The sequence below is a fragment of the Zalophus californianus genome, chromosome 7 (assembly GCF_009762305.2).
Source record: "Zalophus californianus isolate mZalCal1 chromosome 7, mZalCal1.pri.v2, whole genome shotgun sequence".
Taxonomy (NCBI): domain Eukaryota; kingdom Metazoa; phylum Chordata; class Mammalia; order Carnivora; family Otariidae; genus Zalophus; species Zalophus californianus.
The window spans coordinates 71,520,242-71,532,365 of record NC_045601.1 but is presented as its reverse complement, the minus strand read 5'-3'; the positions used below and the strand labels follow the sequence as shown (position 1 = coordinate 71,532,365).

General features: G+C 39.3%; 1 protein-coding gene across 4 annotated transcripts in view; it reads right to left on the bottom strand.

The window, feature by feature from the left end:
- The window catches only part of RARS2 (arginyl-tRNA synthetase 2, mitochondrial), a 65,936-nt gene that overhangs the window by 52,941 nt on the left and 871 nt on the right, over positions 1-12,124 (bottom strand). Inside the window, exon 2 of one of the 4 annotated variants that reach the window (XM_027601327.1) lies at positions 5,243-5,310. The exons of 1 other annotated variant lie outside the window; for it this stretch is intronic. Coding sequence is in view for 2 of the 3 variants with exons in the window: in XM_027601324.1 (XP_027457125.1) it covers positions 11,185-11,241 (57 nt within the window). In the remaining variant the exon portion in view is untranslated. Of the gene's footprint in view, positions 1-3,072; positions 3,243-5,242; positions 5,311-11,184; positions 11,256-12,124 lie in introns of those variants that run through there. 2 more of the 4 variants (XM_027601324.1, XM_027601326.1) reach the window with 2 other exon arrangements.

Here is a 12,124-nt window from a genome sequence, read left to right as displayed (position 1 = left end):
GGAGCAGCCCTGTTTGGCAAGTCTCCTAACTTGATGAACAATTTTCATCAATACCCCAAGCTGGAGAGAAAAAAAATGAATCCCATTTTTTTTTTTTCATCTATGACTGGAGGGAGATGCTACAGAGCTGTGGGAGAGAAGGAGTAAAACAGAGAAGGGAATTCCAGTACTTTTCACAAGTGAAAATTCTAGGGCAGCACACTGAAGTGCTCTCCAATGGAAACACAACACATTCCCCAATTAAATGGAGATTTTGATTTGGTTTTGTATGGGCAGGAAGAATCAGAGGAGGAGCTTTTATAGGAAGGTGAAAAAATATCAGAGCTAGCCAAGCAAAAATTTAATATGCCAGGTCAGAGTTCAGGAGTAATGTATACAGGTCACCAGAACCTACCAGAGAGACAAAAGAGTGGAAAAGCCCTAGAGTTTATGTTTTCGTAATCACAAAAGCAATGTGAGCCAAGAACAAATCTCACATAGAGTGAAGTCACCCACACAATGCAGGAACAAACAGAAAGTGTGGGCAGAAAGGTCAAGCATGAGCAAGATGAAAAATAGGCAAAACAAGTAGGCAAAGAAAGTGGGGGAGAGAGGAGAGGGAAGGACAGAAGATCAAAGAACTCGTCTAGAAAAATATTACCAAATGAATACAAAGACATTCATCAAAAGTGCTTCAAGATTTGTGAAGGCAGTAAGAACTGAAAGACAGAAAAAGAAATAAAAGGGAGTCTAAAAATTAAATAGACAAATTGATAAACATTTTTTATTATAGAATTAAGAACACAAAGGAACATTCATAATTGAAAATAAATGACACAGAGGCCTACGATAATCAGAGAACACAGATTTTAAAAAACATAAATTGAAAGCAATCAGAGAAAGACAAATAAAATTGGGTACAAGATAATCCAACCTTAGGATAACTGGAGCCCCTAAAACACAAAAGAGGAGGAAAGAAGCAAGCAGACAGGTAGATACAATGGTTCTCCGGCAGCATATACCATAACGATTAAAGAGACAAAACCCAAACACTCTTCAAAAGTGATAGCCAAGGAAAGATGCAGAAGGTTCTGAAGCAGAATGGGCAGTCTTGTGTAGCGCAGGGCTTCTTGGTCTCTCTTGTCAGAAGGTATAGAGACGAAGCAACAAAACCCAGGAAAAATAAAAAGTATTCATACAGATCTTGGCTCCCCCAAAAGCAAGGCCTGAGGAAAGAACTTTGTGCAGGTAGTTTATTTGGGAGGTGATTCCTGCGGGCTTAAGTGATAGACTGAGAAGCGTGGGAAGGAAGGAGGAAAAGTTAAGATTGTGCTGTCAAGTTTACTGCTATAGGTAACGGGGGCTTAACTGCCATGGTACCTTCTAAGAAGCACACACAAGGTCTACCAAAATGGTCTATTCAAAAAATAGGAAGCAGGAGCTTCCATTCCCCATTGATTGACAGCTGTCCTTGAGGGTGTTAACTGCCTCATCTGAGCAGAGTATAGGCTGGAACCAGCAGGCTTTTAGACTAGATGAGGGGCTATTAGCAGTAAGTGATTGGAAGCACATGTGAAACTGGTCACACAAGTGGCAACTAGAACAAGAAATGTGACCAAGGTGATGGGACGGCAGAATAGTCAATAAAAGGGAAAATTTCCCTGAAATAAGGAACCAAATTTAAATTGTGGTATATTGCTACAATGACACCCAACAGTAAAAGAAAAGGACTAGACCTCCATGCATCATTATGGATATACCTTTTTTAAAATTGAGGCTAAGAAACAAAAAACCCAAGTTGCAGAAGGATGATTACACTGTGACAACCACTTACATATATTTTATTAACTTGTAAAAGAATACTATTTAGACATACATGCATAGATAGTAAGTGATATGCACAGATATAATAATACAAAACCTCACATGGGAGGAAAGAGTTTGCAGCCAGGGATGGGTACCCAGGAGATTTTAATAGTAATAGTTTATTTTTTAAGCTAGGTGATGGGTACACAATAACTATACTTTTCTCCATGATTAAATATTTTGTGAAAAAAAGAAAAACTGAAACTACAGATCAAAATAAACTACGTCAGGAAAATATAATTTGGAATATTCAACACTGAGATACATCCTGCTTAAGTCATGAAATTTCAAAAATAAAGCACCCAATCAAGAAAACTCCAGGGATGAAATAAATGCACTTTACTTTGCAGCCATATTACCTAACCACAAAGATCACGATCTGGTTAAAGTAAATAATTTAGCAATGATATTATATAGGACTAGATTTTTCACAGAAGTTGTAAACCGATATGTTTGTTTCACCTGCTCAGCTGTTTTTAATCTGAATTGCCAACATATGAAAATTAATAAATTTTAAAGTAACACTGGATCGTTGTATGCGTTTGCATCTGTAGTATCCGTATTTGGAAAATTCAAATTCAGAACTAAATAATCTGCTGTTACTGCCTTATTTCTAAAATGAAGATTTTTGATATTACTTCTAAACATGTGAATTTTTTTTTAAAGATTTTAGAGAGCGCGCGCGCGCGCGCGCACACGTGGGGGGAGGGGCAGATGGAGAGAAGCTGAAGCCGACTCCCGGCTGAGCAGAGCGTCCCGTGTGGGGCTGATCCCAGGACCCATGAGATCCTGAACTGAGCCGAAACCAAGAGGCTGACACTTAATCAACTGAGTCACCCAGGTGCCCCATAAACATGCTAATTTTCTAATGATTTAAACCTCCTTTTGATACTTCTATGGTTAGTTTATCTGAGAAGTCAAAATTTCTTAAACCACACAAACAAGTTAGGGGCGCCTGGTTGGCTCAGTCCATTAAGCGTCCGCCTTCGGTTTGGGTCATGATCCCAGGGTCGTGGGATCGAGCCCCTGCTACTGGCTGTCTGCTCAGCGGGAACCCTGCTTCTCCCTCTCCCTGTTGCTCTACTTGTGATATCTTTGTCAAATAAATAAAATAAAAAAAAAACAGGTTAAAAAAAGTACTATCAGCCCTTCTGAAAAATCTGCTTATAAAGAAATCTGGCCAATTAAGCCATACCTTAGGAACAGGACTGGTGGTAAGCATCTTACCCAATTCAATATAAAATGCATAGTAGGGGCGCCTGGGTGGCGCAGTCGGTTGCGTGTCTTTGACTTCTTGAGTTTCAGCTCAGGTCATGATCTTATGGTCGTGGGCTCTGCGCTCAGCGGGGTGTCTGCTTGAGATTCTTTTCCCTCCCCCTCTGTCTCTCTCTCTCTCTCTAAAAATAAATCTCAGAGAAATAAAATGCATAGGAAACAAGTTGTGCAGATATGGTTAATAAACAGTGTTACACACTTTGAGAAAGGTACCCAAATTAGGAAATGTAAAGGAAAATTATACCAACTACAAAAAATGCCCTCACGTCTAATGGCAAGGGTTGATAACTATCTAAATAAGAAATATCAAATTTTTTTTAAAGATTTTATTTATTTGAGTGAAAGTGCATGTGCATGCAGTTGGGGATGGTACAGAGGGAGAGGGTGAAGCAGACTCCCTCCTGAGCAGGGAGCCCAACATGAGGCCCATCCCAGTAATGAGGGAGCCGAAGGCTGTAACCTCCCCCCACCCCCAACTCCCGGGTGGGACACGTGTGACATTCTTCCAGGAATCTCCCACTATCTTAATGTTAATACCTTGCAAGGGGAAAACAACCTTAACGTGACAATGGCAAGGCCTCTGGTATCTTATAGGTTGGTACTTTTTAGCATATGAAAGTTGTTTTGAAAACCTCCCTTTTTCCTTACTTCCCCCAACTCCTGAGTATAATCAGCCACTCCTCAAGACCCTGGTGCAGCAGCTCTTTCTGTCCGCCGGTCCTGTCCCCATGGTTTAATAAAACCACGATTTTGCACCAAAGACATCTGAAGAATCTTTCTTGGTTGTCGGCTCTGGACCTCACCCCACCAAACCTAACCTATATTCCAAAACTATATCACCAGGACCGCGAGATCATGACCTAAGCCCAAGGCAGATGGCCTAACCAACTGAGCCACCCAGGCACCCCTGAAATATCACAAGTTTTTAAAAAGACTTCAAATTGTAATGTTTTTCGGGGCGCCTGGGTGGCTCAGTGGATTAAGCGTCTGCTTTTGGCTCAGGTCATGATCCCAGGGTCCTGGGATTGAGGCCTGCATTGGGGTCCCTGCTCATTGGGGAGTCTGCTTCTCCCTCTCCTTCTGCCCCTCCCCCCACTTGTGTGCTCTTTCTCACGCATGTGTGCATGCTCGCTCTTTCACTCTCTCAAATAAGTAAAATCTTAAAAAAAAATGGTAATGTTTTTCAAAATCTTATTTCAGAGGACTCATTTCAAAAATATAGCAATAATTTTTGAGTAACATTTTAATTTCTTTAAACTCAAACAAAACTTTTAATATTTTTAATTTAAAACAGCATTTTGGTCATGGGGTACATGGATAATCAATACTATTATACATTTAGTAGTTGGACTTTTTTTTTTAATGATTTTATTTGAGAGAGAAAAGGAGCAGAGGGGAGGGGCACAGAGAGAGGGAGAAGCCAACTCACCATTGAGCAGGGAGCCCAATGCAGGGCTTGATCCCAGGACCCCGAGATCATGACCTGAGCCGAAAGCAGACACTTAGCCAACTGAGCCACCCAGGCACCCCAGTAGTTGGACATTTTCTATCATAAAACTTAAAAATAAAAAACAAAAAAACAACAAAACCACCTCAAAATAACTCGTTACGATATAGCCCAATTTTTGTAAAAGGCATATCTAGTATTTTTATTCTGCCTGTATATCTGCAAAGAAATATTATCTAAAATAAAGGTCAACCAATGTTAATAATAATTATTTACGGGGGAGTTGTTTTTTTCTTTTACCTTTTTGTATCGTTTAATTCTTTACAATGGACCAGTTATTTTTTGAAAAATGAGAAATATTTTTTCTTTACCAAAGCACTTTATAAAAGTACTGTTAAAAAGATTCCTATTAGAAATTAAGCCATATGATTCAGATATGTAGCTTTCTGGTTACCTAACTTCACGTGGGGCGCCTGGGTGGCTCAGTCGTTGAGCGTCTGCCTTCGGCTCAGGTCATGATCCCAGGGTCCTGGGATTGAGTCCCACATAGGCCTCCCTGCTCAGCGGGAAGCCTGCTTCTCCCTCTCCCACTCCCCCTGCTTGTGTTCCTGCTCTCACTGTCTCTGTCAAATAAATAAATAAAATCTTTAAAAAACAAACAAAAAAAACATTCACCTAGGATAATGGGTCCTCTGGGATTGTAGTGGGGTGAAAAAGGGGTTCAAAATACCGACTTCAGAATTCTGAGGACATAATGTAACAATGATTAACATTTACTGAATGTATAGTGTACCAAACACAATCTTAAACACTATATACAATTCTAAACACTATTCATTAATTTACTGAATTCTAATGACAAGACTAAAAGGTAACTAATTTTCCATATTTTACAGAAGAGGCACAGAGAACTTACATACCTATCAAAGGAAAGGCTGGATTTAAACCCGTATGTTTTCCACGGTTAATGTTCTTAATCATCATACCCGTGGTTCCCACATTTTGTTGCACACTGGTTCCCACATGCAAATATTCTGGTGTGATTGGGCAACAAGATGTTAAAAAGTTCTCTGGTTGATTCCTGCACTATACCTTTCTGTCTCCTGGTCATTTTCAGTTAGTAGTTATCAAGCCTGGAGGAACATCAGAATCACCTTATGATTTTTTGAACATCAAGGCCCCTACCTCACCCCAGACCAATGGGTCTGAGGTTAGGTATTTTTTAATGCTTCTCAGGTGATTCCAGTCTATAAACTAGGCTTGAGAACGGCTGCTTAGGAAGATAACAGCTGTCTCTCATGTTACCAATCAGGGCCCCAGCTAGTTAAGTGTTTTTAATTATAGGAGTGGGGTGGGTGGGGCACAAAAAAAGAAAGAAAAATTAAGAACCACTGTCAAGTGGTCTAATGTCAGAGAGCACGGTTTTTAATTCACCTAGATTCTCATAGGTCTGGAATTATTCTGGAAATAATAAGATTTTCTTTAACTGTCTCTCAGCTTGGATTTAGTGCTTTCTCTGATGAGAATGTGGCCTACGAGTTTCCTTAACTACAGGATTTCCTCTTTCCCCTTCAGATAAAAGTTTCTCCTGGCCTTGGGCTTCACCTAGGACTCTCACCAATAAAACATGGGCCTATTGATAATTTTCTACTTGAGACCTTAGATTGGTGAAAGAAAAAAGTTTTACAGAATAAAATATGCTAAAAATTATTCAATTAAGACAAAATAAGACTACAACAATAAAGCTCAAAATTTTAAGAGAAATAAAATCCACAAAATATTAAACATATTCCTTGACAAACTAACACATGAATAAGGAGGAAATCTGAGGTTGAAAGAAGGGAACATTTAAGAGAGTATCAAAAATGAAAATCCACATAAGCCAGATCTGGTTTGGGAACCTAAGATCAGTTTGTAATGTGTAATATAATAATGGCTAATATGTATTCAGTGCCTATAGTGTACCAGATACAATTATAAACCTTAGATCTGGCAACAGAACATCAGAGATCCTATAGACTCTTTGACTTCCAGGGTACCCAACATGAGAAAGCACATTAACCAGGTTAATGGTTCTCAACCATTCCTTTTCCCTTAGGCACACACAATTCTTTCCCCAAGTACCCAATTACTGAACACAAAGCCAAAAAAATATCCTATCGTTCTGGTTCTAGACAGGTTCTAAATTCAGTTAGGAGTTAAACCTGCCAGGTTCAAGATCAAAATCTCTGGTAATTTCATAAAAAATTGAATTTTGCGGGCGCCAGCTGGTTAAGTGTCTGCCTTCGGCTCAGGTCATGATCTCAGGGTGCTGGCATGGAGTGCCCCATCAGCTTCCCTGCTCAGTGGGGGAGTCTGCTGCTCCCCCTGCTTGTGCTCTCTTGCTCTCTTGGTCAAGTAAATAAAATCTTAAAAAAACACCTAATTTTGCTAATGAAAAAGAGATCCTTAAGCAATCAGACATATAGGCAGCAGAACTGGTATTTTGTATGAAAATTAGCTGTGCATTTTTTTTTAAAGATTTTACTTATTTGAGAGAGAGAGAATATAAGCGGAGGGGGGGGAGCAGGGGGGGAGCAGAGGGAAAGGAGGAAGCAGACTCGCCACAGAGCAGGGAACCCAACACATGTTGCTATTGCAGAACCCTGAGATCATGACCTGATCCAAAGGCACTTAACCGAGCCACCCAGGCTCCCCTAGCTCTGCATTTTTACCCATATAACAGTCTATAGGCCGCTAGTCTTAAAATTCTTAAAATGTTATCATTCACTCTTCCAGATCTTAAATTATTTAAACTATTATCCCTGATTATTCCTTACTTCTGACTCTGATATGACCAGGTCAGGTGTGCACATTTGCCACCAAGAGCCAACGCACAAACACTCCCACAGTTGTAGAGACGTTCTTCAGGTACAGGTCTGGATTAACTCAGACTCAAACTGGCAGCAACTGAAAACTTTACAGTTCAGAAGAGAACTTTCCAAAAGACTTGGAAGGCAAATTATTACCAAGTATCTATAATGAAAGAAATTTAGCACAGCTCTTGAAGAACTTGTAGTTTTAAGCAGAAGTGGATGCTGGTGGGCCTGTGAGAACAGGTTAGAAGCGAAGTATACACCTAGACCATTCAGTCAGTCCTGTTCACCTGAATGCAGATGTGTATCTTCCCCACATAAATATTTCAGCTTATACTAGATGACAACTGGTCATCAAATTTAATTGCTCTTTGAAGCCACACCTGAAATCTAATAGAACTCAGCAGCAGTCAAGGAACAGTGTCTTCTATTCACAGCTGTTAGCAGTGTACCTCTTGTAGCATGTTATGTAAATATAAACTAATGAGGAGAAGAGCTTAAGCCACTTAAGATGCAACAATTACACAACAACTAAATGCAGCTTGTGATCCTATACTGGAAAAAAAGACTACTGAAAAAAATCAGCAAAACTGGAATGGACTATACACTAAATGAAAGTATACATGATATTATGTGAATCTAATGGTTATACCGTGGCTGTGTAAGATAAGCCTTGTTCTTAGGAAGTAAACAATTAGGTATCAACAGGTTGAGGCGCATGCTTTATGAAACCCACTCTACGTGCATGATACAGGAAATAGAATGATGAAGCAAATGTGGCAAAATGTTAATTGGTGGCTTTGGATAAAAAAGTATATGGAGTTCTTTGCACTATTATCACAACTTTTCTATAATTTTGACTTTCAAAATTAAAACAAACAAAAAGAAAATGAACTCGCTGGATTTACGTATTTTTTTAAGTACGCTCCACACCCAGCGTGGAACCCAACACAGGGCTTGAACTCAAAACACTGAGATCAGGACCTGAGCTGAAATCAAGCCGGATGCTCAACCAACTGAGCCACCCTGCTGCCTTTCAGTTGGATGTTTTAAACTTAACATCAAAATCTAAATGAAAAGGAACTGAGAAAGGGAAACAAATCTACACTCCATCATTATGTTTCTGAGCCAAATAGGGTGCTGAACATTTTACAAAGGTTATTCTACAGAATACAAAGAATTTGAACTTTGGGTTAGTAGTTCAACTCTACAATTTTGTTGCTCTGTAACTTTAGGTTATTCTTTTCATCTTCCTGTCAGTGTCCTCCTCTATAAAATGGAGACAATGCTACAAATAGGATGACTGAAAAGATTAAACATGACAATATCAAGTACTGTATACTTTGTGTGTACACCACTGTCCTAAGTGATAGGAGACAAATTTCTATGGGACTCCTAGGTTTCTGCATGTCTTGTAAGCAAGGCATAAAATCTTTTCAAAGATGCTCATATAGCAAACAGATTTGTAAGACAGAAAAAGTATCCCACTACAGAGCAAAGGGAAACATGCTTACTGCCCATCCTAAAAGCCTCAGGGTCCCTCTCTTATGTGACACAGCACCCAGCCTGTGCAGGTGTCATCTGACCTTCTTCACATCAAAGACGGGCTTGGCGAACCAATACAAGTAAATGTTGATACTCTGGCTACTACTATTGCTGTGAATAATAAAATCCTTTTCTCTCACCCAGGGATCTCATGTTTTCTGGCCACCACCCATGGAACTGTGGTAGACTAGTAAGGTAAAGTCACAAACCCCTCACAGTTCTTGACACTATGCCCTTTCTATTAACATTATGTCATTAGATCTTATCAATAGCCCCATAAAGTTCAGCAAAACTGCATGGTACAAGTGAGATATTCCACAAACAATAGTTATTATTGTCTTAATCATCATCATCAATCCTTGCAACAATCCTGTAAACTTGGAATCAATACCATCATTTTAGAGTCAGTAACACAAATGGATTTTAATCCTTTCCACTTTTATCATTTTATCTCATAGCTTTAAAATTATGATTTTAAAACTTGTAGTTTTAAACTCATTTGGTGAAGCTGCAGAATTTATATTACATCACAACAGCTTATTCTTTAAATATGTATTAACAGCCTTCTATGTTTCAGGCACTTTGCTGGTGCTAGAGAAATAGCGAATAAAACATGCTCTCTGTCTTCACGAAGCCTATAGAGAAAACACACCAAAACAAGGAAAACAAAACAAAATAACTAATTCCCTAATAATCAATTAATGAAATGATTATTAACTCTTACAAATGCTATGATGGAAGCAAACAAGGGTCTGAGATAGCAACTGGGGACACACTTTTCAAACTACAGGTTGTCAGTTGGGAATAAATTCAGAGAGTCCCAACCAGGATTTTCTGAAAAATATAGTATAAGTAGAAAAGAATGCACACACATTATAAGTACTGTTTTGTGAAACTTCCATCTTGCACAAAGGGTCATGATATAAAATCATTTCCTTTGGGCACAGGGAATATCTATGCAATGGGAATGGAAAGACCTTGCTTTGTTAGAAAAGCAAAATTACAGTGTGGCTAGGATCCTGCAGAAAGGAAGAATAGGGTGGTATGAATGGATGTTGGAAAGAAAGATGTTAAGGTTCTGGTAGAGAGTTTGTGCAATGTAGTTTATTTAAATAGGTAAGTGACATGATTTTACATTTGAGAAGTCACTTTTCTTGCTATAAGGAGAATGGATTTGAGGGAGGGCAAGGATGGAAACAGACCCATCAGAATGCTGTTGTAAGCAGATGATGTAGGTGATAATAGCTTGGTTTGGGGTGACCAAAGGGAAAGGCAACAGGGAAGGAAAAGAATGGATAGATTCAAGGTATTTTGAAGATAGAGTCCAAAGGACCTGCTGAAGTGAGGCCCAAGAGGCATACTCTAAATTTCAGTCATATCCAAATATTGTTGTTCCATGAACATACACCATGCTCTCCCATAGTTCTGTTGTCCATACATATGATGTTCTTGGAATACCCTACCACTCCCCAAGCTCTCACCCTACCAACCTAGTACACTCCTATCCATCCTTCCTTCGGGACATTACCTTTCCCACGAAGCATTCCCTGACATTTGGAAGCTGTCTTCTCCATATTCCCGTAACACCTCACACGTTTCTAATACACTGGTTACAGACTGTACTGTAATTAGCTGTTAATACATGTGTTTCCCCAAGTTAGTCCAGAGCCATGCCAGGACAGAAGCCATATTCTATTCACTTTCAACCTTGGGACTGATAATGGGACTCCTTAGAAAAATATAGATTCATTATCAAAATTTGCTGAATGTGCTATTTCATGTAATACATTCCTTCACTCCTAAACTAGCAAAGGATCCTCATTCATAAAGATATGTATTGCACATATTTTTATTTAACCTTATTTCAGATCATCCTTCAATGACTCCATGTTCGGAGAAATATATATTTGCTTAGTTTATGTTGCCATACAAATCTATTAGATTCTGTTTTAATGATCAGATTGTGCTTCTTGCCTTTATAAACAGATAGCACAGCGTATAGGAAAGGGCTGATTTTGAATTTAGACCCCTGTTCATAAACCAACTCAATTTACTGACCATGTGTAGACCCTGGCCTAAGGTAGATTTTTAATCTCTGGATCTCAGTTTGCTCAACTGTATAATACTTCTATGTCATAGGGTCATCATGGGGCTTAAATGTGAATGTAAAGTAACTAGCACAAAGACACACTACATATTCCTGTTTCTCCAACTTACCTTCTTTACAAGGAAGAATATAGCCTTTGCAAAACTAAACTCAATGTTTCTGGTCATGGCATTATCTTGACCTACGGGTTGAGAATGGAAATCATCTTACCTCTCCCACTCCAAACACATCCTGGACACTGAGGTCCAAAACTACCTACCCTGGATATAGCCTACTGTCTACATTAGCATGACTTTATTATTTCTTTGTCTTCATTAGCATAACTTTACTATTCTAGGAGACTCCTGCCCAGACGAATAGCTTGATTATTCATTACAGGAACTTCTTGAAAAATCAATTCTTCAAAAAAAAACACACCAACAGTTTATACCCTAAGATTCCTTGCACTACCTTGCCTTCTTTCTCCCAATCTTAAAACTTGTGAAGATCAGGGCGCCTGGGTGGCTCAGTTGGTTAAGCGACTGCCTTCGGCTCAGGTCATGATCCTGGAGTCCCAGGATCAAGTCCCGCATCGGGCTCCCTTCTCCCTCTGACCCTCCCGCCTCTCATGCTCTATCTCATTCTCTCAAATAAATAAAAATAAAATCTTAAAAAAAAACTGTGAAGATCAGTATCGAATCCCAATCAAGCCATCTCCTCCACACCCCTGCCCTCTCATGCTCTGCCACTGAAAGACCAGCCTTAAACCATACTTCAAATTCTCAAGGAAAAATCAGACCTTGCCTTCCCAGACACGACCAAAACTCTGCTGAGGTGTTCTTTCTTACCCAGTAAACCATAAACTCAGCTTTGTTCTATCAGAAGGTCCATTGGTGTTATCTGAGAATACAGCGTTGGACAGGGCAATAGTCTATAAACATAAAGACAAGTCAGAGGAATTTTCCCAAAGTCCAGAAATACTATAAAAATGAACTGAGGGAAATTATATACCAGGCAAAATACGTCCGCTAATATGTCCATTAATAAAAAGGAAATGGGTTTGTCGAGACA